Source organism: Canis aureus, chromosome 11 (assembly GCF_053574225.1).
Source record: "Canis aureus isolate CA01 chromosome 11, VMU_Caureus_v.1.0, whole genome shotgun sequence".
NCBI lineage: Eukaryota > Metazoa > Chordata > Mammalia > Carnivora > Canidae > Canis > Canis aureus.
Window position 1 is genome coordinate 2,485,337 of NC_135621.1, and position 25,372 is coordinate 2,510,708.

The window sequence follows — 25,372 nt, forward strand, 5'->3', positions numbered from 1 at the left end:
TTTTTTGTTGCACATCACAGTTTTCTTTTTTTTTTTGTTTTTTTTTGTTGTTGTTTTTTTTTTTTTTTTTTTTTACATCACAGTTTTCTAAAGAGACTTTAATCACATTTACATACGACTCGGAACTCATCAGTTGTGCCTATGAAAAATCATTATGGAGGGGGCTAAAGTCTCCCCGAGCTGCCACTTCTTGGCGTTGCCTCGGTCTCAACCCCACCAGAAGACGCCTCAGGCCGCGGGCGTGGCCCCCCCGCCCCCAATGCCCGTCGTCCGGGGCCCCACACAAAGGAAGCCGCGGCGACGCGAGTGCCACCTAAACTCCCAGGCTCCGAGTCCTTAGGTGAGAGGTGTCTCTGGACACCGCCAATTTGTCACAGAGGGCGGGGCGCCAGGGTCAGCCCCCGCCAAGTCCGGGGGAGGGGTGGAGGTCAGCGGCAGCCTCCCCGGGGCTTCTTTCCACGCCGCCTTGCCTGCCATTCCGGTTCCGAATCTTCCCAGTACTGGTTAAAGCTTCCCTTTGACCCGCCTCCGCCACTCACCTGATTAGATGTTTATGAGTCAGAAGGCGGGGTCATGAGGGTGTCGAGACGGTATTGGTTGGCGTGTCCGCCTGTCATCAGTGCACCGCCCCCTGTCTCAGAGAGCTCGCTCTTTAGTGGCTCCTCACCTCGTCCATCTTCAACGCCTCCGTCTCCGTGCTGGCCCGGGGCCCCGCCTGTCCAGTCCGTCGCTCGTCCTCATTGGTGGCAGCGCCGGAAGAGGCCCGCCTTCCTCCAGAGGATTGGCGGATTAGTGCGCGCATGTCCCACCCCCGCTGGTAGGCGGGTAATCGTGCTACTGGCTGGGGCCCCCGCCCCAGGACGAGGAGGAGGAGGAGGGGCAGGAGGGTTTGGTTGAGCTGCAGCTGTTTGTCTGTTCGACACAGGCTTGGGCCCGGCGGGGGAGACGGAGCCCCAGGTACCGGGCTGCTGGCGCCCACGGGGCAGGGGCGGAGACGCTCGGGAGAGGAGAGCGCCCCGGCCTGCGAGCCGACGCGGGGCCGGGCCTCAGCGAGGGGTCAGAGCGGCCCCGGGAGAGGGGAGCAGGGGGCCGGGCCCGCAGGCCTAGTGGGGGCGCTGAGGAGGGGGCCGGGCCGACTGGGAGCCCGGCGTTGGCGGGGCCGGGAGGCGGCCGGGCGGGCCGGGGCCGGGCTGTGGGAGCGCAGGGCAGGCCGCACGCAGCGGCGCCGAGGAGGGAGGAGCCGGGGCAGAGGGCCGGGCCGCGGGGGAGGTAAGCCCGTTTGCCGGGAGTTGAGGAGGGGTCAGTGCCGACGCCCGGGCGGCGAGGGGAGCCGGGGCCGGGGCTCCCGCAGTGTCTACCGGGAAGGGCCTTAGCAGGCTTCCTAGTCGGGGAAGGGGCATCCTCTTCAGGGAGAGGGGTTGTTATGAAAAGAACTAGGGTGCCCCCGAGTTGAGCCGAGGGGATCTGGGTGCGCTGAGGGAGAAGCGAGGCCAAAGAGGGAAGCCTCACTAGCCTAGAAGACGAGGGAGTTGCAGAAGTGGCTGCAGGGCCCGATCTCACCTGCGGGAGCTCCTGGGAATGCTCGGGTGGGCCGGCGGATCTGGGTCTTGGGGGGACCTGCTCCTTGTTCCTCCTAGGATTGAGATGTGGTGACCCGAAGTTTTGGGGTGCTCCCGGGGAAAACAAAAGTTAAAGATTTTGTGCGTGCGGCTGTTGGCCGTTACAAACTCAGCTCCTCCACGCTCCCTTGGCCCTAACGGGTGTGGGGTGAGTCCGTGTCTCGTACCCAGCCTCAGCTGGGTGAGGGTGCAGCACTGAGGAAGAGCCCAGAAGCTGGATGGGGCGGGGGTGCCTCTTTCTTTCTCACTTACTCTCGTCTTTGGTGGATGCTGCATCTCTGAGGGGATCAGGGACTTTATTCTCCACACTTGAAAGGGGCTTAGAGATCCCCAGCAACCAGGAGATCTTCTGACCATACTTGGTGAAACTTTTGTGGGACTTAGACGTGGGTATTTCCCAGGCAGGTAATGGTTAGGTGGAACCAAGCTGGAAATAGGAGGTGATATCACTGAGGAAGAGATTTGAGGAAGAGTGAGAAATTCCATTCCAGAAGGTTGGCATCACCCCTGTTCTTTGTCTACTTCTTCAGGAGCCCAGGTTTCTGTGCTATTAGAAAGTTGGGTCAAATGCCTGAACAGTGAGGCATTTGAGGAAGGAAATAAGTAAAGAAAAAGAAGATGGATTACTAAGGCCCGGGGGTCTCCCCTCCCCCGCATATTTTTAATGGTCAACTGACCTCCTTAGTCCCCCATAGATTAGAGTTGATTGGATTTTCCCTTATTATACTTACTTCTTTTTCCCTTTCATTCAAATGTGTTTTATAACTACATTTCTTCTTAATTATAAAAGTAATATGTACATATTTTTAAATATTCAGGCTGTGCAGAAGCGTGAGAAGTATATATCTTCCCACACATACCTCACTCATTTTATTTCATCCAGGAAGGTCAGAGATACAGCAGATCAGACTAATCTCACTTTTCTTTGAGGGATGTGCCGCCAAAGGCAATTCTGTTTTCACCTTCCCACCAAACTCTAGTCTCATTCTGTCCAGTTTTCCCTTCTGGAATGATACTCTGTTATTTATTGTTGTCCTTTCACAGCACATTTTGTCTTCCTATATCAAATTCAGACAAGCAGAGAGGTATACTCTGGATTTTCCCTCACCTTCTTAAAACCACACAGAGTGCTGCCACCACCACCACCCCTACCCCGCCCCCCTTCGCATTGGGCATCTTAGGAAATGCCCAAATAGATGGCCAATACTTTTTTCTCTTTTATGGGCAGGAAAGAAACATTAAATGAATTATTTGGGAGAATTACTGGCATCTCTGCTAAAGTGAGGAATTTGAGACCTCTACCTTCTGGTTCATGGTCTTGCATGTTCAGATTATATGACTGTCCTTTCATTAACCTAAAAGAAGATGATGATTCTCCTATGAGGCCTCTGTAACTGTCTTTCTGTAGTGATGTGAGAAGGTCTCAAGTTTCTCTGGATTTGAAATTGTGTTCCTCTAAACCTCTGGACAGTTGAGACATTTCATTCTACCACCTTATTAATTGAATTTGTCCTTACTGGCTTAGAAGCCTCTAGTGTGCCCAGCCTTTGTACAGTGCCTTCAGAAACTTGGATTATGTACCCCAAGGAGTTTTTATTTTCCTTCTGCGAAATAAGCCCTAGAGAAAATTGTGTGTGTGTGCGCACTATCAACCAACCTCTCTGTAGGCTTTGCCATCCATATTCTACATCCTGGTGGTATACCTGTTTCTTTCTTCTATACATTTGCTTTTGTTTTTTCAAGCTTCCTTTTTTTTTTTTTTTTTTTTTCCTAAGTAGGCTCCATGCCCAGCAAAGTTTGAACTCACAACCTTGAGATCAAGACCTGAGCCAAGATCAAGAGTCAGACTTTTAACCTACTGAGCCACCCAGGTGCCCCTCCACCTTCCTCTTAATCAGAGTCTACCTTCAAGAAACAATCTAACACAGATCTAGAGTTACAAACTATATTTGGAGAAGAGAGCTTTCCCTTTGTTCTTCAAGTCACACTTCATTACAAGTCATACCTTCTAACTCTTAGTTTGCCCAAGAGCAAGGATTGCTTTTCTATGGTTTGCTTGTTTTGTGTGCACTGATACGAATTTGACTTCTGAGGAGGCATAGGGCAGGAGAAGCAAGTAGATAGGCTGCTCCCTAATCCTAAAGCATTTCAGATTGGAAAGTAACTGAAATGTTAGACAATAAACTTAAAATAAGGAAATGCAAAGCCCTCTAGGAGGGATACGTTAAAACCCTACACAATACACTCCCACTTCCCAAGAGTGTTTTAGGAAAGATTTAGTCATTGAACAGTAACTGAGCTGAGTAAGGAGCCAACCAGGTGAGCAAAGTGTATGCAGATTTCTGGGCCAGGTTGTGGCTGTGGTTTAGGGGCAGTGGCTACCTTTTCAGAATGTCCTCTAGCTCTAATGGTTTGGGGTTTTTTAACTCGTGTTTCTCAAGTTCAGGAATTAATAGAGATAATGACCCAAAGTTTTTGAGCAATTAACATTAACTGAAAACTCAGGGAACTTTGTTTTAAGCTACAGTTACTTCAGTGTTAGGGTGGGAGGGCCGCATATTGGGTGTGATTAGGCCATCTGAGCATAGTAACGGGTGACAGGAAAAGCAGTTAGCCCATGTGAGTTGCAACAGTACTTTGTGGGCTGGATCCCAAGGGGGCCCTCCATCCAAGGGAGATCACAGGCCAAGGAGAGAGAGTTGGTTTTCTGGGGACAATTAAAAACATTCCCAAATGGAACTAAATAAGCTATCCAGTTGACACAAAAAGGGAAGAATAGATGGAGGGAAGCAGAACTGCTTTAGCCTTAATTAACTTAAGGAGCATTTAATGAATACCTCCTAGGGACCAGGCATTGTGTTGTGCTCTGGAGAGTCAAAATAACATAAAAAATAGTCACACTTTTTGAGAAGTTCATAGTTCAGCAGAACAGACATTTAATGTAATAAATGCTGTGATAGAAATACTATCTTAATACTGTGGGACCCCAGGGGAAGCAGTGATGAATTCTGCTGGGGTGAGAGGGTAGTTAGTGAGGAAGGGCATTCCAATCCTTTCTAGGTCAATAATTAAAAGTTTGTACCACCATGCTGATAAGAGATAAGCATGCTTTTTACCTCTTGGGGAAATATAAGGGAGAGAGTGGGGAGAAGTGGAAGGACTCACTCATTTAAGACTGTGACTCATTAGTTAATATTGGATCAACATAATGAAAGACCTGAACCAAGTAGTAGAACTCTCAGTTCAAGATTTTAGTAATTTGAGGTCTAAATGAAATTGAGAGTTGAAGGTATTTACTAGCTTTTGCCCTGTCTTCCCTAATCAGTAAATCTCTTAGGCTAGTCCCAAGGTCCACAGACCCCTGTAAAAGTTACCACTCTTCCCTATCCTCTTCCATGAAATTATTTCCATTTCAGCCATCTTGGCAAGGTTTGGTCAAGACACGAGAGAAGCCCAGTAATGAGCAAGTTCTTCTGTTAGAAGAATATGGAACTGGATTCCAGTTCTTAGGGAAGGCCTGGGTCTAGCTACCTTGTTTATAGTCCCTAAAGAAGTACTTATCTAAACTGAATAGAGGTAGAAACTGTCCACTCTAAACTTGTTTCTGTCCTGGTGCCCTCTTCAGAGTTCAATTCTGAGTTAGCATTTCCTGCTTAAGAGGTATAGTGGTATATTATTAGCAAGAGTATATGACTAGGAGTACTTGCTAAAAGGAGATTTAGCTGTCTGTATGATAACACCTGGCTGGTTGATTAATATTATTTGTAATAGCTGTATATATGGTAATACCTGGCAAGTTGATTAATATTATGTGCCTCAGTTTCCTTCTCTGTAAAATAAATACAGAGACTGGACTAGACCAAGACCACCTCTTATCTGGGAAACTGACCTTATGAGGCTGGCATTTGGGTGTGGGCTAGATTCCAGTGGCTATATATCTGGAAGTTAGTCTCTGTTAATAGGTAATAGACTTCTAAAGGCTTCATAATGTGGTTGGCATAGAGATTCAAAGATACTAAGTAGAAGGGGCCTGAAGAATAGTCATGCTCTAGCTGGGACCAGCAAGCTAAGAAACCTTTCCTATTCATACTTTCCTGAGCTGCTGGGCAGCATGCTAGCACTGGGGAGGTGGGCTAGTGCTATGGTCAACCCTCAATCCTCCCTAGTTAATGGTCATTTGATAAACAATTTTTGTGGAGCTGCACTTCTAAGGGAAGTTAAATCTGATGTTTTTTCCTCTTCCAAACTGAAGGGGTTGAAGGGAAGAATAACTTCCTTGTCTTCCCTTTGCATCAGGTTTGAAGGTAATCATCACACCATTTGGCTCCGCTGTGGTTTATTTTTCGTCCCTTTTTTTTTTTTTTTTTTTTAAGATTTATTTATTCATGAGAGACACACACAGAAAGGCAGAGACCAGACAGAGGGAGAAGCAGGCTCCCTGCAGGGAGCCCAATGTGGGACTCAGTCCCAGGACCCTGGGATCATGACCTGAGCCGAAGACCAGTGCTCAACCATTGAGCCACCCAGGCATCCCTATTTTTTGTCTTTGAGTGAATCGTTTTGCCTATTGTCAACTCTTAGCAAAAAAATAAAAACAAAAAGCCCAACTAAAACTATTTGAGTTTTATGTATATTATTTCACTTCTGTGCCCCTGATCTTTTGAGAGTCTAGCTATTGCATTAAAAAAATGGTACCCTTATATACATGTTGGTATTAAAGATCAAGGCACACAGCAGCCCCGGTAGCTTAGCGGTTTAGCACCGCCTTCAGCCCAGGGCATGATCCTGGAGACCTGGGATCGAGTCCCACGTCGGGCTCCCTGCATGGAGCCTGCTTCTCCCTCTGCCTGTGTCTACCCCTCTCTCTCTGTCTCTAATAAATAAATAAAAAATCTTAAAAAAAAAATAAAGATCAAGGCACAGTGATGGGCAGCCCAGCAATTATTGTGAACAGGGAAGGTAAGACATGTTATTGAGGTGACACATTGGGGTAGGAGGTAGTTTTTTTCCAACCCAGTAGTTCCTAATCTGTGACAATCCAAGGGTTTTGCAGCGTGAATGTGTCTGTGACTTTTTCCTATCTCCACATTTCCCCTACTCCCTACTGTTTTCCCAGGCCTAGAGCCATGTGTCTGCCTATGAGAATTCAGTCCATTTTAACTCCCATATTTTCTTATTGTAAAATAGTAACAATGAGGCTTCATATTCTGCCCCTTGCATCACACACTTTGAAATAGATGAAAATGTGAACAAAAAATTGGGGCGCCTGGCTGTTCAGTGGGTAGAGCATGTGAGTCTTGATCTCAGGGTTTTAAGTTCACGCCCTACCTTGATAGAGCTTACTTAAAAAAAAAAGTGAGCCAATAAGTCAAAGTATCTAGTAACTTTTCCTGTTGTATCTTAAGAGTATAGCATATGTATGTCACTTAAAGGAAACTTGATCAGCTTATCATCTGTAGCTTTTTTTCTAGTAGTGTCATCTGTTTTCTAAAGTGTAGAGTTATGATGGCCTATCTTTTGTTATGAAGCAATGTATATGAAGTGCAACATAAATATGCTTTTAAAAATAATTCCTCACAGATTCTGAGAAACTCTAACAGAAAGATTTCTTAAGTGTATCCAGAACTTTGGAATTGAATTAAAATCCTGCTCTCTACTACTTTTTCCTTCTCCCCTCACTCCCCACAGATCCTCATAATAATGTAGCTTAGGCTCAGAAAGGCGCAAAGGGAGTGAGTAGCCTAAGATCACAGTGAGTTACAGCTGGCAAAGCAGAGAATAAAACTCCACTTTCCTTGATTCCAAAGCCTGTACCAACACCACACGGGAGTGCCCCTGTCTGGTTTGGCTTCCCATGTTTATAATTGCGTCATAACTTTAGTAGCAGGGTTGAAGAATCCTCTGACCCCTGGAGAGCTATATTCAGCCCTCAGCTTAATTTCATCTAGAAGTGCTATAATAGTAACCATAGGCTATAGGCTGCTGGCCTAGACTTCCTCCCATCCTTATTAACCCATCTTTCATTGTCTAGGCCTCTCTAAAGCAGTTTTTTAAACTTTTTTTTTAACATAACTTCGTAACAAAACTTAGTATAAGTCACTGTGTGTACATTAAGTGAAACATTTACACAAGATGATTCTTATTCTTTGCAAAACATTTATTTTTTATTCTTTTTTTTTTTACTTTAAATATGCTGATCATGATCCACCAAGTAATTTCAAAGTCACTGTTGGTTTACAACTCACAGTTTGAGAATGAAGAACTAAAGAACTGTGACTAGTGGTTAAGAACCTAATTAAGGGGCGCCTGGGTGGCTCAGTTAGTCAAGCATCTGACTCTTTTTTTTTTTTTTTAAGACAAGGTCTTTTTTTTTTTTTTTAAGATTTTATTCATAGACAGAGAGAGACAGAGACACAGAGAGAAGCAGGCTCCATGCAGGGAGCCCAATGTGGGACTCTATCCCAGGTCTCCAGGATCACACCCCAGGCTGCAGGCGGCGCCAAACCACTGCGCCACCAGTGCTGCCCAAGCATCTGACTCTTGATTTCAGCTCAGGTCATGATCTCAGTGTCGTCTGTGTTGGGCTCCACACTCAGTGGGAAGGAAGTTTGCTTGAGATTCTCATTCTGCTCCTCCCCCCTGCTCTCATGCATGCCCACTCTCAAATAAATAAATAAATCTTAAAAATACTGTTTTTCATTTATTTGAGAGAGTGGAAGAGTACAAGCAGGGGGAGTGACAGGCAGAGACAGAGGGAGAAGCAGGCTCCCTGCTGAACAGAGAGCCCTATTTGGGGCTCCATTCCAGGATCCTGGGATCAGTGACCTAAGCTGAAGGCAGATGCTCAACTGACTGAGCCACCCAGGTGCCCCTAAATAACTGATTCTTATAGTACTGGTTCCCAGAATTTAGGATTTTATGGCCCAACTAATTTTTTTAAGATTGATTGTTTATTTTATTCATTTATTTATTTATCTATTTATCTATTTATTTATTTTATTTATTTATTTATTTTATTTATTTATGAGCAAGAGAGCAAGCACAAGTGGGGGAGGGGCAGAGGAGGATGGAGAAGCCGACTTTGCAGGCTCCATCCCAGGACCCTGGGATCATGACCTGAGCTGAAGTCAGCTGCTTAACTGACAGCCATCCAGGCATCCCTGGACCAACTAATTTAAGTTTGAGGGTTTTCGTTTTCCCATATATGGGTATTTAGAAAGCCATTAGTTTTTCAAATCATTAATTATTTAGAAAGCTTTTAGGGATCCCTGGGTGGTGCAGCGGTTTGGTGCCTGCCTTTGGCCCAGGGTGCGATCCTGGAGACCTGGGATCGAGTCCCACGTCGGGCTCCCGGTGCATGGAGCCTGCTTCTCCCTCTGCCTGTGTCTCAGCTTTTAAATATATTTCCCAAAAAAATTAAAAATGTATATTTCCTCTTTTTAAAAAAATTGTGTAGAATGAAAAAAATCCAAGTCCTTCACATACCACCCTCCTCAATCCTACTCTCCTCAGAGGTAACCACTGTTAACAGGTGGTTATGTATCCTTCTATACTGTTTTCTTTTTTTTTCTATACTTTTTTTTTAATTAATTAGTTTATTTATTTATGATAGTCACACAGAGAGAGAGAGAGAGAGAGAGGCAGAGACACAGGCAGGGGGAGAAGCAGGCTCCATGTACCAGGAGCCCGATGTGGGACTCGATCCCGGGTCTCCAGGATTGCACCCTGGGCCAAAGGCAGGTGCCAAACCGCTGCGCCACCCAGGGATCCCTCTATACTGTTTTCTATGCAGAATTTTGTTTTACAGAAATAGGATCCAACCATATGTTTTGTTCTACAACTTTTTGTAGATTGATTTCTTTATTTTAGAGGGAGAGAGTGGGGGCAGGGTAGAGGGAGAGAATCTCAAGCAGGCTCACACTGAGTTCAGAGCCCAACAAAGGGCTCAATCCCCCAATGAGTCTCAGAGGTTTTTCCATATAATATATATATTTACCTTTGAGATGTAATTGAAACAAAGAAAGTAAGAAGTTAGAAAGCTTATTATTAAGAATATTCTTTTAAATTGGATAAATTTAAAAAATAAATAAATTGGATAAATTAAGGGGCACCTGGGTGGCTCAGTCAGTTGATTGTGGGACTCTTGATCTGAACCCAGGTATTAACATGAGGGTTGTGGGTTTAAGCCTCACATTGGGCTCCACATTCAATGGAGCTTTAAAAAATTTTTTAAAAAATAAATTTAGCTTTATGAAAAACTTGCAATATCATCTTTATTTTTATCATTTCATCATAAATCACTGAAAACTTCACCACAAAATAGCCTATGTATATCTGGATCCTTAGGACTCACTGTCCTGAGGAATATAAAATACCCAGTAAAATCAGAGTAATTTCTTATACTCCTCTGTCTTAATCTAGTCTACTTTGGGACTTTTCTGAATTTTCACTTTTATCTCATTTCCCTGTTAACTTATCTTTACACTTTTGTTTTTCCTGTTTTTTTCTCTACTTCTTATCAAGGCTGCTTTTTAGGAATATATTAGTTAAAATATTGAGATATACTTTTTTTAAAAAGATTTTATTTATTTATTTATTTATTTATTTATTTATTTATTTATTTGAGACACACAGAGAGAGAGAGGCAGACACAGGCAGAGGGAGAAGCAGGCTCCACGCAGGGAGCCCAATGCAGGACTTGATCCCGGGTCTCCAGGATTAGGCCCTGGGTTGAAGGCGGCACTAAACCACTAAGCCACCTGGGCTGCCCAAGATATACTTTAATATATTAAGTTGATCTTTTCTGTGAATCAGGGCCACTAAATAACTTATTTTTTAACACTATGTTAAACACATCTTTTCCCTAATTTTCATTACTACTCTATGAAGTGGGGATTTTTTCCATTTTGTAAAGGTGGAAGCAAGGCTCAGACATTCTCTTGATGTCATTAATGATTAGTAGCTTAATATTCATTGAGTGCTTATTGTTAAATACTTCCATTCATTTCTATTATCATTATCATTTCATAAGAGCTCATAAGGCTATTATCCCATTTTACAGATGAAATGAATGCACAGATTTAGTAACTTCCTCAAAGCTTCAGAGCTAGTAGCACAACTGTAAAATACACCCAGTGAATTGGACTTCACTGTGTTTCCCAGCTTTACTAGAATTGCAGATTGTTACTAGAATCAACCTTTGAGAAAGGAAGATTCATTTGAACAAAGTACAACCCAAGCAATGCTTAGGTTTTGGACAGAGGTTTTTACATGCTCTGATCATATTAACTCCTTTGGTGGTTCATTTCCCCTCAGAGTCAGAATGATGAAATATAAATTATATTCAGGGTTGGATAATTAGACCTTCAAAGTCTCAACGTCTCTCTGGCTCTTCCTTCACCATCAGCTTTCCAAGCCCCTTGAAAGGTAAAGAAGGTAGCTCAGTTTATTTTCATCAAGTGTTTCCTGCTGGAAAGCTTATCCCTACAGGGTACCTGGGTGGCTCAGTTTGTTAAGTATCTGACTCTTGATTTTAGCTCAGGTCATGATCTCAGGGTCCTGGGATCAAGCCCCATGTCTACCTCCACACTCAGGGCAGAGTCTGCTTAGGATTCTCTCTCTCTCCCTTTTCCTCTGCCTGCCCCACCCCCACTCACGCTATCTCTCTCTAAAATAAAATCTTTAAGACAAACAAAAAAATAAAATAAAAAATAAAAAGACAAACAAACAAACAAAAAACAAGAAAACTTACCCCTACATCATCCTCTGGAGACTCCTACATGTGTTTAGAAGGTACATGCTCTTTCTTTGCCTCTAATTTGGAGGCCTACAGCTGTTAGGCCCATTTAGTGTGGAGGGTAATCCAATCCCTCGACACCAGGAAGACAGCTGCAAGTTGAGAGTAGGCCAAGCCTACCGATTCTTATTCTAATAGATTTTCAGACTTGGAGAGGTAGCAAGACAAAGTGGAAGAGTTGATGCTGAATGTGGTCTGTTGGTTGTCTGTGGTCTTTTTTTTTTTTTTAATTATTATTTATTTGTTTCACAGAGCACATAAGCAGGCAGAGGGGGAGGGAGAAACAGGCTCCCCACTGAGCAGAGAGCCCGATGTGGGGCTCAATCCTAGGACCCTGAGATCATAACCTAGGCCAAAGGCAGATGCTTAACTGACTGAGCCACTCAGGCACTTCTATGGTCTATTTTTCTATTTTCTACTCACCTTTGGCCAGAAACGAGAAAGGACAGCTTTTCTGGCAAATGGACCCTGGTTAGAGATTCAGAAATATCAAGAAGACTGGTTATAGATGAAGGATATGGAACCAGAAGCTACCCCTCTGCTCTTAGGGAGGGGTGACTAATCCCATACCCCTGTAGTGAATCTTCCATTTTGAAAGCTAGAAAAAAAGATGGGAGTGGGGGGAAGAACAGTACCAGGATACTAATGAGCTACTGGGGACTTAGGGCATGTATGGGTGCATCTGGGTGTTCTTCAGGCCAACTAAAAGTTGTTTGGTTTGGGGTGCCTAGATGGCTCAGTTGGTTAAGCATCCAACTCTTGGTTTCAGCTCAGGTCATGATCTTAGGGTTGGGAGATGGAGCCCTGCATCAGACTCTGTGCTGAGCTTGCAGCCTGCTTAAGATCCTCTCTCTCACTCTGCCCCTCCCCACTTCTTGGTTTGCTGTTCTTTGAAGACCTGTGGTGGTGTGGTGCTGGGGGACCTGGGTGGCTTAGTGGGTTGAGTTTCTGGGTTATGGTTTCAGGCTCAGGTCATGATCTCATGGGTTGTAGGATGGAGCCCTACATCCTGCTCCAGGCTCAGCTAAAGTCTGCTTAAAGAGTCCCTCCCGGGATCCCTGGGTGGCTCAGCGGTTTGGCGGCTGCCTTTGGCCCAGGGCGTGATCCTGGAGTCCCCGGGATCGAGTCCCACGTCGGGCTCCCGGCAGGGAGCCTGCTTCTCCCTCCTCCGGTGTCTCTGCCTCTCTCTCTCTATGTCTATCATGAATTATTTTTTTTTAATTTATTTATTTATTTATGATAGTCACAGAGAGAGAGAGAGAGAGAGAGAGAGAGAGGCAGAGACATAGGCAGAGGGAGAAGCAGGGTCCATGCACCGGGAGCCTGACGTGGGATTCGATCCCGGGGACTCCAGGATCACGCCCTGGGCCAAAGGCAGGCGCCAAACCGCTGCACCACCCAGGGATCCCTCTATCATGAATTAAAAAAAAAAAAAAAAATGATGAGGAATTAATGGGAAATAAACATATAACAGTTTTCCATCTCTCCATTTCAGCTCCCTTGGCAATTGAGGATTATGTAGTAGGGCAAACTCCACTTCAGATGCAATTCTTATTTTATTGTTTCCCATTCTTGCCACGGAGTGTCAGCTGCCTGGGACCCTCTCAGTGGGATAACCTTTTAATGGTGGATGATTTTAATTGCTAAGTCCTCATAGAAGCAAAGAAATGAAGAGATTTATCTTTTCTCTAAAATTAATTGCAGCTGCAATGTCCCTGTGTTTAATTTTACCTACTTTTTTTCTTGCAGGATTGTTGAAGCCTGAAGTCCCCTCCCCTTCCCCCCTCCCCCCTTTGCCGCTTTGTGGCATCCCCCTCCCTCTACCCTTCCCCATTCTGATAATCTAGCCATGACTAGCAGAAGCACAGCCAGGCCCAATGGGCAGCCCCAGGCCAGCAAAATATGCCAGTTCAAATTGGTCCTGCTGGGTGAATCTGCAGTGGGGAAGTCTAGCCTGGTATTACGTTTTGTCAAAGGGCAGTTTCATGAGTACCAGGAGAGCACCATTGGAGGTGAGTACCTCAGGGAAAGAAGAGGGTCAATGATTAGTGAGGCTTTTGAAGGGAGATCGAGGGATCTGACTGTGTAGCTGGCCTTTTTAAGCTCCTTGGAATGGAAATCCTTTATAAAACTGGAAAAAAAAAAAAAGTCCATAATGCCAAAAAGTAGTTATATGCTTGTCCCCTTGCTTCCTAGAAGAAAATTAGGATGACCTTGGCACACCAAGGTCACTTAATTTTTTAAAGCCCAGTTTGTCTTCTGCCTCCCACTTCTCTCTTAATCCAATTGAAGTTCAGTTGAGTGTCATCTAGAACAGGGTTGGCTTGGAGCAGTGATTCATAATCAGAAATGAACATCAGAATCTCTTGGGGAACATTTTCATCCTGTCATGCTTAGGCCCTATCCTAGATCTACTGATTAGCATTGGAACTAGAGTAAGGGTGGGGAGATAGAGACCTATACGTTTGGAAAAGCTTAGATGATTCGGATGTACATACCTGGTAAAAGAGAGGCTGGAACTAAATACAAAAGATAAAAGGTATGTGCCTTTTCCACCTTTGCTACCATCTCCCTTCTACTCCCAAAACAGGGTGCTTGTTAGTAAAAGACCTTTTATGAGAACTCCCATGTTACTCCTTTCCCGCTTTTACTAGTTACCTTGGAAATGTGGTGTTTTTGACCAGCAGAAGATTATATAAAAAAGTAACAGCCAAATAATACTGATAATAGTGTGATCTGCCATCAGGCTTTAAAATCTTCTATTTATTGATGTAACCTTTACCTGAAGCTTATTTTCTGTCATCATCTTGTATTCCCCTATTTTGGTTAGAAGAAAGATGACTGGTATACATGTCAATTCTCTCTAACCTTCATAATTTACGTGCCCCCATTCCTTAGATAGAGAAACTTCTGGCAGGAAGGATTTAGTCAAGGGCAATCTTAACCCTAGTTCTAGGGCCTGTCTATACATAAGGAGGAGAATGCGAAACCTTTTCCTTAGCTCAATGACCTGGGTGGCGACTGTGCTTAGACTGAGAATGGAGATATTGTGAAGGGGGCTGGGATTTTCCCATTGATCCTCCCACTTACAATTTCTTCCCCTCACTCTCTCATCCATAGCGGCCTTCCTCACCCAGTCTGTTTGTCTAGATGACACAACAGTCAAGTTTGAGATCTGGGACACAGCTGGGCAGGAGCGATACCATAGCTTGGCCCCCATGTACTACAGGGGTGCCCAAGCTGCCATTGTGGTTTATGACATTACTAATCAGGTAAGTGGGCTGAGAAGATTCTCTTGCTTATTATTTATAGGAATTAAATTAGGTGGGGAAGAGAAAACTTGTTCTTGAAATAGCAAAATAAGACTACAAATCATACTTCTAAGTTCTGGTAAGACTGAGGTAATAAATTATCAGACATGGGTGCTTTCAGTGAGGGAAGGCTGCCTAGGAGAGGTGAGTTTTGAGACTAGGTTTTGAAGGTGATGGGCTTGGATTGGCAGTCATTCTGACCAACCTTTCTCTTCCTTATGTTTTCCTAGGAAACCTTCGCTCGAGCAAAGACCTGGGTAAAGGAACTACAGCGACAGGCCAGTCCTAGCATCGTTATTGCCCTGGCGGGGAACAAAGCTGATCTGGCCAATAAGCGCATGGTGGAGTATGAAGTAAGATGGCCCGTAGAGTCCCTCTCTAACACACTCCTTCTGTGCTTGGGACCTTTTTTCCCTCCAACCTGCCCTCTCTGAAAACCTCATCTGAGGACATTCGTCATCTCATTCCCCAGTTCCACACCAAGTCAAATACAGCAACACTGGGACCCTGATGATAGCCAGGGCATTTTAGAGGAGACACAAGAAAATTTCAGAGCAGAGGGGCAGGGAAATACCAGCTATGGGGGTACCAACATGAAAACAGGAAAGAGGGAGCAGTAGAATTTGACTTAAGGGACTATTCAAGTGTCACAACCTAAATGCCCCCAACCAGCTTACCTTCTCCCTCATAATTAAGATTCCTGCTTGTTGGATTAAGCTGTCTAGACCATGAGTTATGCTTGAGGGAGTTGTTACCAAAATATCGGTCCAGGGCCAGGTGGCTCAGAGCCTTTCCATTCCTTGTTCCTACCCTACCAAATCCTACCCAATTCCTTGTTCCTACCCTACATTCTGAGTACCAATACATCCACCCCTTGTAGGAGGCCCAGGCGTATGCAGATGACAACAGCTTATTGTTTATGGAGACTTCAGCCAAGACAGCTATGAACGTGAACGATCTCTTCCTGGCTATAGGTAAGGTTAGAGCAGCCTGGGGTCCTCCTGTCCTTTTCCTGTGCCTCTAGATAAGATCACTAACCCAAATCATAAAGGTAGAGGGGAATGTCTCCTCTTGTAAAAAATTTTAGGTATGGAAATATCTTAACTTTCCATTACGACCTCAGTCCTTTGGCTGCAGCTTTACCCCTCATCTTCCATGTAGTTAACAGTTAACCTTTCCCTCTTCACAACATTCTTTTAATCTCTCACATTTCCCCTTTCCCTATCTCTACCCCACCCATAGTCCTTTGGAGGGATGACTAAAATCTACCATACTTTTTTTCCCTTCTCTTTTTTATCTCTAGCTAAGAAGTTGCCAAAGAGTGAACCCCAGAATCTGGGGGGTGCAGCAGGCCGAAGCCGGGGTGTGGATCTCCATGAGCAGTCCCAGCAGAACAAGAGCCAGTGTTGTAGCAACTGAGGGGGTGGCTAGCAGCAAACAATTATGGAGCTAGCACGAGAGCTAAGAAATAACCTCCATCCCCACCCCTCAGCACACAGCCCCTATGGTAACAGCACACTGAGCCCTGGCTCCCAAGGGCTGCCTCCTGACAGCTCCATCATGGCACTTTTTAACGCTTCAGCAACCAACACCAGGCAGCTGTTGCCACTGGCCTCCTACCCCTACTCGGGTTTGGGGGTCAGATCCCCCAGGACTTACCTTCCAAAACAAACTTTCTTCACTTTGTATTATAGGTGCAAGACAGTGACCTACTTATCTTTCCTCCTCCTCCTCCTCATTTTTTTCAGAAAACATTTTTTGTCTCCTGCCCCTTCCCCTTCTGCTTTTGGTCAATCCCTGTTCTTGATCCCCTTTTCCTCCTCTCCCCAGGATGGAGAAGGTGGTGAACCCAGGAACTGAGGAAGGATGCTTCCAGTTCAGTCACATTAAGGGCCCTGGGGCGGGGAAGGGGAGTAAGCCTCAGAGCAGGAGGGAGTAAGGAAACAGTTCCTTTTTGTTTCTATTTGGTTGGAGTCTCTCATATTTGAAAACACTGCAGCCTCCATGAGTTGGCCTTGTGGAGGGTGTTTCCAGGTAGAGGTGAGAATGGGAAGGCAAACTCTTGGGTACCAGGTAGGAGTTGTTGTTGGCTAAATGGGCAGAGATGGAGGAGGTGGAGATGCAGTGTACCTATGGCTCTGGAACTGTTCCAAGGCCTAATATCCCCCTCACCCAGCCTCGGTAGCTCCTCCCCCATAGTGGGGGAGACTCTGGACCCCAGAGTCCTCCAAAGAATCTTCACTGGTTGCCTGCATCTTTGGCTCTGCTGTGATCTAATTAGAGGAGGGACCAGTTTCTGATACCCATCCTCTGATTTATACATATGCATTTTTTTTTTTCTCTGGCCTTTAGATGGCCTCAGCCCCAGCCACTCTATTCCCCTGCAGTTTGCACTTTAATTGGTGGTAGTTCAGTTGGGATACTTGTTTTATGGGGGTTTTGATTGATTTACCTGCCCTCTCACCTTTTTAATTAAATGAAAGCCAAGGTAGTATATATATGAGGTTTTGGGAGGGGCTAAGAGAACAGAACCAGTGGCAGCTACTCAAGCCCAGTCTCCGCTGCTTGCTTCCTCCAACTCTGATTCTTAACCTATATTCTTGCCAACCTAGCTCTCAAGAGTATAGGTTTGCCTTTCCTGGGGAATTAACTGAGCAACTGGAGATAGGATAGCCTAGGCCATGTATGGGAGTAAAGAGGGGTCAGGAAAGAGAGAGGAGTTTTCTCTCCTTTCCTAAGGTTCACATTCAATTTGATCTACCCATTACCATATCTTTTCTACTTCCCTGTAAATAGATATGATCTTTATTCCCACTGTACAGTCTGTTCTGTCCTCCACCTCCCATCAGGCCCTAGATCTTTTCTCCTTTGTTAGTACCTTCGGTTTAGTTCCTCCATCCTTATCCTCAGACCCACCCCCAGCCAGTGGTTTAATCCACATACCACTAAAGGCTAATACCACAGAGGCCTACTTGTGGCTCCCTCATATGGTAACACCTGTTCCTGTGGACAGGAAACAACAGCTGACACTGAAGGTCCATCACAACTGTCTCACATTACCCGAGGACACATCCCTCATCAGGTATTTTAGGATGTCTCTGAGAAGCCATCAAGGCAAGAGAGAACTCTAAACTCCTTCTTGGTTCCAGCCCAGAGTTTGGGGAAAATTGGAGGAAGAAGTAAGATAGGAAAAGTCATGGTGACCTAGGATTGGAACCTTTCTGCCCTTTGGTTTACAGACTGCCTTCTGTCCCAGAGCAGCTGAGAGATCCTTGGAGCTGAGACTCTGAAGGACCCAGCTTAGGTTCTTCCACTTAGGACTCATTTTCCTTTCTTTTCCAGGGGCAGCCTTAGTTCCCGTGGCCCTGAAACACACATATATTTTCCCCTTCCTTTCCCAGCACCCACCAGCCCCACAAAGCACCCAGTGCATCCTTATAAGTGGAAGAACTAAGATAGCGCTCTTAAATTCCTTAGAAATGAAATTTTTTTGTTTTGTTTTTGTTTTTGTTTTTCTCAGTATCTTTCCCCATGGAACAGGAGTGAAAGTATTTCATTGCCTTGGGGCTGGGAAAGCATTTCTCCAGCCTTCTTCTCCCCTCCCCAGCCCCCTTAGGAACAGGATTGGCCTCAGCTTCTGGGCCTATCTGCTGCCTTCCTTCGATTTCCTACCAGCTCTTTTGCTTTCCTTTGAGCTCTCTCGGGCTTGGGGATCTTAGTTTTTATTTCCTAGCTCTTCTTCTTCTTTTTTTTTTTTTTTCTGATCAGTTTTATTTTTTAGGGGGGGTGTCCTTTTTTTTCTTCTAAGAAAGCATTTGCCTTTTTCCCCTTTTCTTCCTCTCCCAACGTAACAATCGTGGTAACAGAATGCGACTGCTGATTTACCGATGTATTTAATGTAAGTAAAAAAGGAAAAAAAAAAAAGAAAAAAAAAGTGTATTGGAGTGTTGCTTTTTTCTTTTTCTTTTTTTTTCCTTTTTTCCTTTCTTTATTTTTATTTTTATTTGTTTTTTTGCTATTTTGTCTGATACAAGAAATTTGGATGTTTTATTGAGTCAGAAACAAACCCTTTCCTACATCTTGGGTATCTCCTTATTCCCTTTAATCTTTTCTTCAATAATGAGATAGCCCACTTTGGAAAATATTCCCTTTAATGCCATTAAACTCCTATTCCCAGGCCACTACAGAGCTCATCAAATCCGACCTAGCTTATTTTTGTAGACCTCTTTAACAGAATATATATTGGCGGGGTGAGGGGTGGGGGTGTGGGGGTCAATGGATCTCTGGGCAGACAACTGATGAGACTGGAGGGAGAGGTGGTATTTGTGAATCCTTTGAAGTATTATGTTGAAGTTTATATGCATTTCTTCAGGGAAGGGGTACATTGCCTTGTTAGTATCTCAGAGGGGTCTGTGACCTAAAGAAGGTTAAAGAAATCATTAAATTTGTGTTTTTAATTGATCATGTGGTTTCTACCCCAACAGGAAGATTTCTCCTAGATCTGCTCTTGTTTGCTACTGTACTTGAAGCCCCTCAGTCCATCACAGTCTAAGCGGAGGTGGATGGGGGAGAATGATACAGAGAAAGATTGGGTATGGTTGCAAAAGCACAGGAAAGAGGACTGGTGCCACACAGAGCTGGCATTGCAGTCCCATCTACCGACTTACCAACTGTGGCCTTGATCGAGTTATTTAGCTGCTCTCTGCCTCAGCTTTTTCTGTAAAATGAAGAAAAGTTGAGATTTAAAGGTCAATTATGTAAAGTATGTGTGGGGCACACAAGGTCACACTGTTATTAGGAAGAAGTTTTATTCTGTGGCTTCAGAAAGTCCCTAACTGATTTCTCTGTATCCCTGGGCTGTGAGCCGATTTTTCAAGACTGGAAGGATAGATTGGGCATCACAGCTCTCGAATGATTTAATTGAACACAGCCGAGTTGGAAATCTTTCTCTTTCCAAAAACCTCTAGGTGAAAATCACCTTTTCCCTGTCAGTTCCCCTTTCCTTCTGTCTCTTAGTATTTCCCCTTAAGTTTCCTTGATTCCTGGCAAAAGCTCTAGTTCATTTTAGGAGACCAGAAAGGGAGAGGAAATGATCTTCCAAAATTACCACTGAGTAAGGTTGTAGTTCAAGCTTCTGAGCTCCAGAGGGCAGTGTGGATACGTTTGCCCCAGGTTCACAGCCGGCCAATGACAAAATGAATTTTCAGTCCTGCACCAAAGGATAAAGGATAATTGCAAACATCTTCTTAGTGACTCTCTGAGATAATGAGCGATTATAATCTTCCTACTTTGGGGTTGTTCAATGTTATTGCTCTCGTCATGACCAATTATTTTTTCAATTGCCTTAACTAAGAAAAAAATGGTTATATTGTTGGTTCCATGATTTGGGAAGAAAATCGACAAGTCCAAGGGATCTCGAAGTCTTTGAACCACTTATTTAGGCTTCATTTCTCCTCTTGCTGGATGTAAGAGAATTGAGCGCTTGACCTTGTTTTCGCCAAAAGACAAACAAGGGCTGTAATATAGTTGCAACACAGACGTTTGTCAAAAACAGGGTGGAGGCGGAGCTCGCGGCCGGGAGCAAGCCGGCGGGATTTCCAGGCCTCCTCGGGGAACGCACCTTGTGTCTCAGCTGCAGGGGCAGGGCGGGGGCATCTCAAAACCTCCCACCTTCAGCCCCACCTTTGGAGTCCTCGTCCCCGTCACAGTGAGGGTCCCATTCCTCGTCGAGCGGGGGATGAAGATAACCGCCAGGCTCAGCTCCGAGCCCTCGGGGCGCCCCGCCTGCCCGGGCCTCCGGGGGGCGGGCAAAGCGGCGTGGAGGCGGCCCGCGGCCCGCCAATGGCCGGGACCGGGCCGAGTGGTCCTGGGGCCGGCCCGCGTCAGCGCGCTCGCCCCGCCCCTCGGCCGAGTCGGCTGGAGCCGGCGGGCAAGCCACCGCGGAGCCCGCGGACGCCGAACCCGATAAGGGGGCAGGGTGCCAACCGGGGAGCAGCCAGGCCTTCAGGACCCGGGGGTGCCCCGCACCCCGTGCGTTCCAACAAAACTGCCAGTGCCGCCTCCGCCCCCGCTGGTCCCGGGCGCGGTGTCTGCCCCGAGCCGCGCGTGAGCCGGGGCTGGGCAGTGGCTCCGGGTGCTGTGCTGCGGCCCGCGAGCCTCCCCGCTCAGGAGCCCCTGCGGAGCGAGCGGCCGCCACCCGCACGGCAGGTGTGCCATCTGTCCTGGAGCGGAAGGTTGCTTCTCCCAAGCCTGGGACACCGCGCTGACCGAGTTCGCCTGTAAGTCAGAGCTGGCGGCGCCACGCTAGCCTGGGTCAGGGGGCCGCCGGCATCGAGGGCAGGTGGGACAGGTGAGGATCCCACCGCCCGGAGTACAGTGCAGGCGCCGCTCCTGCTCCTGTGGCCCTGGCAGTTTCCCGGCCTGCCCCCCCTCTTTAGCTTTTTCACAGCAATGGGGACTCTTCTCCCTCTTCCCTATTTTGGCATTCCTGGGGTCAGTGATCCGCTCAGTGTTCTGAGGAAGGAACTGCGGGGCACAGTGCCAAAAATGACTTCTTCGCTGACACCGGGGCCATTAACTTCCCAATTTGCTGAGTTCCTGGGAATGGCACAGACAAGGTAGGGGTGGAAACCCTGGGTGGGGTTCCAGTTCCCAGCTGGGTTGCATTATCTTTTTCCCCTACGTTAGCAGAGGAAAGGAGGGGACTGAAAGGCCTTCAAAGACCGTATTACTTGTTTGCTCCTCACAGCCACCTTGCGAGGTAGATCTCATTTCATAGATGAGGACACAGGTCTGAGAGGCTTGGTATTCTTGCCCAGGCAGTGGGGCTGGTTAACAGGGCCAGTTTCACAAACCAGAGGCAGTTCAACTCCAGAATCTGAGCTCATTCTTCCCATTAGGTTCCTACCACCTTTTCCACTGTTTTGTCCCTTAGTCTTCCCCTCAGTTGTTCTCTGCTGACTTTGGAAATGATAAATCAGCCACCTGGGTAGTAGATATTTTGGCTTCTGTCCTTTAGGCCCTTGGCCCCAAACATTGTTCTCTGTAGTGGACAAAGTAGAGAATGGAAGATGAGAGATAGGTGATTCTAGAAGACCAAACAGCCCCTCCCCCTCACCAGCCCCATTCTCCTCCATCCTGTCAGTACAGTCTCTCTGAAGTCCATTACGTTTTATCTAAGGACCCATTTGGGCACCCCCCCCCCAACATGCATTCCCATCCTTTGGCCTGATTACCGCAGAAAAACTCTCCTCATTTGCCCAGGGAACACCTTGCTGACCTTCTCTGCATCCCTTTAGGATGACCTAAGATCATCCCCTTCTAGAACTCCCTGTCTTGATCCTGGAATCTTTTCCCACAGGTCTGCCACAATGCTGCTGCAGAGGGCTATGATCCCACGTTTCCGACAGGCCTGCAGGTAGGCCATCGATCCTAGAACTCGTCTCATAGCCCATATCCCCCACTCCTAGTATCTTTATGATGTTTTATCTACCAGATAAGACAGCTGAGATGATGGCTACCAGGGAGGAAAGTGAAAGCCATAATTCACCCATTGGCCCCACCCATCCCTGGACAAACAAAGTCCCAACTGGAAGAACCAGTGGCCAACCTGTTAAACGCTAAGCCTTCACTGTCCCTTTCATATGATTGGAACTGTGCTAAGCCCTCTCTCTCTTCCAGACTCAAGTTAGTCCCCTCAAGGTTCTGTATTCAAGCCTGCTCTACAAATGATTCATCTCAGCTCCAGTATCCCAGCCTTGCCTTCTCTGGTGATAACTCCAGCACGAAGGGATGGAGAGTCATGGGGACTCTGCTAGGCCTGGGTGCGGTGTTGGCCTATCATGACCACCGGTGCAGGGTAAGTGGGGGAAGGAAGGGACTTCACTGTCAGAACAAAGGGGCCCTAGTATGTTCCCCAGGAAACCCAGGCTATGAACACAGAGCCCATGGTGCTAAGTGCTTTCCTGCAGAGTAAAGATGGAGTCTGCTACCTCTGTTTCACAGTGGCCATGACTTTAAGGGTTAGGGCAGGGTGAGCTAGAGTGATTCCTTCTTACTATGTATGTTTCTTTTCTGTCTGCCCTGCCCGCAGGCTGCTCAGGAGTCACCACACTTATACACGAGAGAGGAAGTAAGAGCTCACAGCAGCCCTGAGACTAGGATCTGGGTGACTCTGGGCTGTGAGGTGTTTGATGTTACAGAATTTGTGGACCTACACCCAGGGGGGCCGTCAAAGCTGATGCTGGCAGCAGGGGGTCCTCTAGAGCCCTTCTGGGCCCTCTATGCCGTTCATAACCAGCCCCACGTGCGTGAGCTACTGGCTCAGTACAAGGTCGGGGAGCTGAGCCCTGAAGACAAGGAGCCCTTTACCTTGAAGACCTCTGACCCTTACAGTGATGATCCTGTCCGTCACCCAGCCCTGAAGGTCAACAGCCAGCGCCCCTTTAATGCAGAGCCCCCCCCTGAACTGCTGACGGAAAACTATATCACACCTAACCCTATCTTCTTCACCCGAAACCATCTGCCTGTACCTAACCTGGACCCAGAAACCTATCGCCTGCATGTAGTAGGGCCACCTGAGGGTCAGTCACTGTCCCTATCCCTGAATGACTTGTACCAGTTCCCTAAGCATGAGATCACAGTCACTCTTCAGTGCGCCGGCAACCGACGCTCTGAGATGACTCGGTTCAAAGAAGTCAAAGGTCTGGAGTGGAACACGGGGGCCATTAGCACTGCACGCTGGGCTGGGGCACGCCTCTGTGATGTGTTAGCCAAGGCTGGTCACCAACTCTGTGAAACTGAGGCCCATGTCTGCTTTGAGGGACTGGACTCAGACCCCACAGGGACAGCCTACGGAGCATCCATCCCTCTGGCTCGGGCCATGGACCCTGAAGCTGAGGTCCTGCTGGCATATGAGATGAATGGGCAGCCTCTGCCTCGAGACCATGGCTTTCCTGTGCGTGTGGTGGTGCCTGGTGTGGTGGGTGCCCGCCATGTCAAATGGCTGGGCAAAGTGAGTGTGGAACCAGAGGAAAGTTACAGTCACTGGCAGCGACGGGATTACAAAGGCTTCTCTCCATCTGTGGACTGGGACACAGTAGATTTTGACTCAGCTCCATCTATTCAGGAACTTCCTGTCCAGTCAGCCATCACAGAGCCCAAGGATGGGGAGACTGTGCAATCAGGGGAGGTGACTATCAAGGGCTATGCGTGGAGTGGTGGTGGGAGGGCTGTGGTCAGGGTGGATGTGTCTCTGGATGGGGGCCTAACCTGGCAGGTGGCTGAGCTGGATGGAGAGGAACCGCGCCCCCGAAAGGCCTGGGCCTGGAGGCTGTGGCAGCTGCAAGCCTCTGTGCCAGCTGGGAAGAAGGAATTGAACATTGTTTGTAAGGCTGTAGATGACAGCTACAATGTGCAACCAGACACAGTGGCCCCAATCTGGAACCTGCGAGGTGTGCTCAGCAATGCCTGGCACCGTGTCCATGTCCGTGTCGCCCCATGAGAAGGTGAAATGGAATTACCTACTCCCAGAATCATCTTCTCAACCCCTTTCCATACCCATCCTTTTCCCTCATTCCCACAGAAAAAGCTTTCTTATCATCACTTCTTGGATCCCAACCCTGTAGTGTCCCTTCCTAAACCACACACAGATACACACATGGCCCATTTCCAAGCGGGCACCAGCTCTCCTTTGACTCTAGGTTACGAAACTCCTATTGTGCCAGGAATTGAGAGCTTTTGGAGGCTAGAAGTGGGGAAGTTCAGTACACAAGCACTCTCCTCTTCCTACCCCATCTCCGCTTCTAATGTACACCACCACTTTACTTGGCTTTTCTTCTTGGGAGTCTTCAGAGACTGTGTGTGGCTGTAAGAAAAGCGTATGTACAACTTTCTACGGACTTTCTGGGTTGCCAGAGGTTGTAAAGGGTGAATTCCTTCCCCCTTTATAGTTCTACTTTTCTAAATACATCAATAAAGTATCTGTTTAAGACTACAATTCTGAAAAAAGAAAAATTATGACTTTGGAGGCTGGAGTGTGAGCGTGTTAGGCTGCGGGAGGGAGATGCACTGGCCCTGGGATATGTAGTGAGATGATCCAGAGCAAGGTGGGGAGGGAGCGGGGCAGGGAAGCAGGTACAGGGACGTGCAGAAGTGGGACTTCCCTCCCTGCCGCGCCCCGCGCCGGTTAGCGTTGCTCAGGTGACCGGCCCCAGAAGACTTCCCAGAGCGGTCTTAAAAATTGACATTATGAAGCTCCTCCCTGCGCCTCCCCCTTCCTGCACTTCGCAGGAGAGGCAGAGAATCGCTCAGAGGTTAAAACCAGTATTCTCCTAGTACGGGCGGGGCAACCCTCGGCTCTAGGGACGGCCGTGCCGGGGCGCGGGGGCGCCGCCAAGGGGCAGCCACCGAGCGCCCCTCCGCGGGCGAGCGCGCGTCTCCGACTTGGAGCTCTCGGCGCTCGGCTGCTCTCCCCTAGCTCGTCTCCCTTTTCCCCGGCAGTCTCCCCGGCTCGGGCACGCTCGGTGTTCGGCCACGCCGCCTGTCGCCTGGTAGTGGGACCGGAAGTTGCTCGGGGGAGGGGGCCGGCTGGGCGGGGGGGGCGGAGGGGGGGGGCCGGTCCCTCCTCAGGTGAAGCCGCTGATGGA

General features: G+C 47.1%; 3 protein-coding genes across 14 annotated transcripts in view; 2 read left to right on the plus strand and 1 right to left on the minus strand.

The window, feature by feature from the left end:
* The window catches only part of PMEL (premelanosome protein), a 34,903-nt gene extending 14,358 nt beyond the window's left edge, over nucleotides 1-20,545 (minus strand). Inside the window, exons 1-6 of one of the 10 annotated variants that reach the window (XM_077913286.1) lie at nucleotides 20,347-20,545; nucleotides 19,834-19,935; nucleotides 19,394-19,443; nucleotides 1,872-2,190; nucleotides 1,561-1,633; nucleotides 668-767 (exon numbers count right to left, since the gene is read on the minus strand). In XM_077913286.1, coding sequence (XP_077769412.1) covers nucleotides 668-676 — 9 coding nt within the window. In that variant the 5' untranslated portion in view covers nucleotides 677-767; nucleotides 1,561-1,633; nucleotides 1,872-2,190; ... (1 more) ...; nucleotides 19,834-19,935; nucleotides 20,347-20,545. The other 9 variants (XM_077913289.1, XM_077913282.1, XM_077913290.1 and 6 more) reach the window with 9 other exon arrangements.
* RAB5B (RAB5B, member RAS oncogene family) lies at nucleotides 824-18,665 on the plus strand. The gene is made up of 6 exons (XM_077913313.1): nucleotides 824-957; nucleotides 13,165-13,427; nucleotides 14,536-14,687; nucleotides 14,957-15,079; nucleotides 15,607-15,700; nucleotides 16,030-18,665. Exons 2-6 carry the CDS (start codon nucleotides 13,265-13,267, stop codon nucleotides 16,143-16,145), a joined length of 648 nt encoding a protein of 215 aa, XP_077769439.1. The 5' UTR covers nucleotides 824-957; nucleotides 13,165-13,264; the 3' UTR covers nucleotides 16,146-18,665.
* A 7-nt stretch (nucleotides 20,546-20,552) lies between the features above and the next one.
* SUOX (sulfite oxidase) lies at nucleotides 20,553-24,723 on the plus strand. Of its 3 annotated transcripts, none has more exons than XM_077913305.1 (4): nucleotides 20,553-21,004; nucleotides 22,087-22,143; nucleotides 22,407-22,584; nucleotides 22,819-24,723. In XM_077913305.1, exons 1-4 carry the CDS (start codon nucleotides 20,568-20,570, stop codon nucleotides 24,226-24,228), a joined length of 2,082 nt encoding a protein of 693 aa, XP_077769431.1. In that variant the 5' UTR covers nucleotides 20,553-20,567; the 3' UTR covers nucleotides 24,229-24,723. The 3 variants fall into 3 exon arrangements, with proteins under 3 accessions (XP_077769431.1, XP_077769433.1, XP_077769432.1); XM_077913307.1 differs by having other exon boundaries at nucleotides 20,987-21,075; XM_077913306.1 differs by lacking the exon at nucleotides 20,553-21,004 and adding an exon at nucleotides 21,135-21,343.
* The last annotated feature ends 649 nt before the right edge of the window (nucleotides 24,724-25,372 follow it).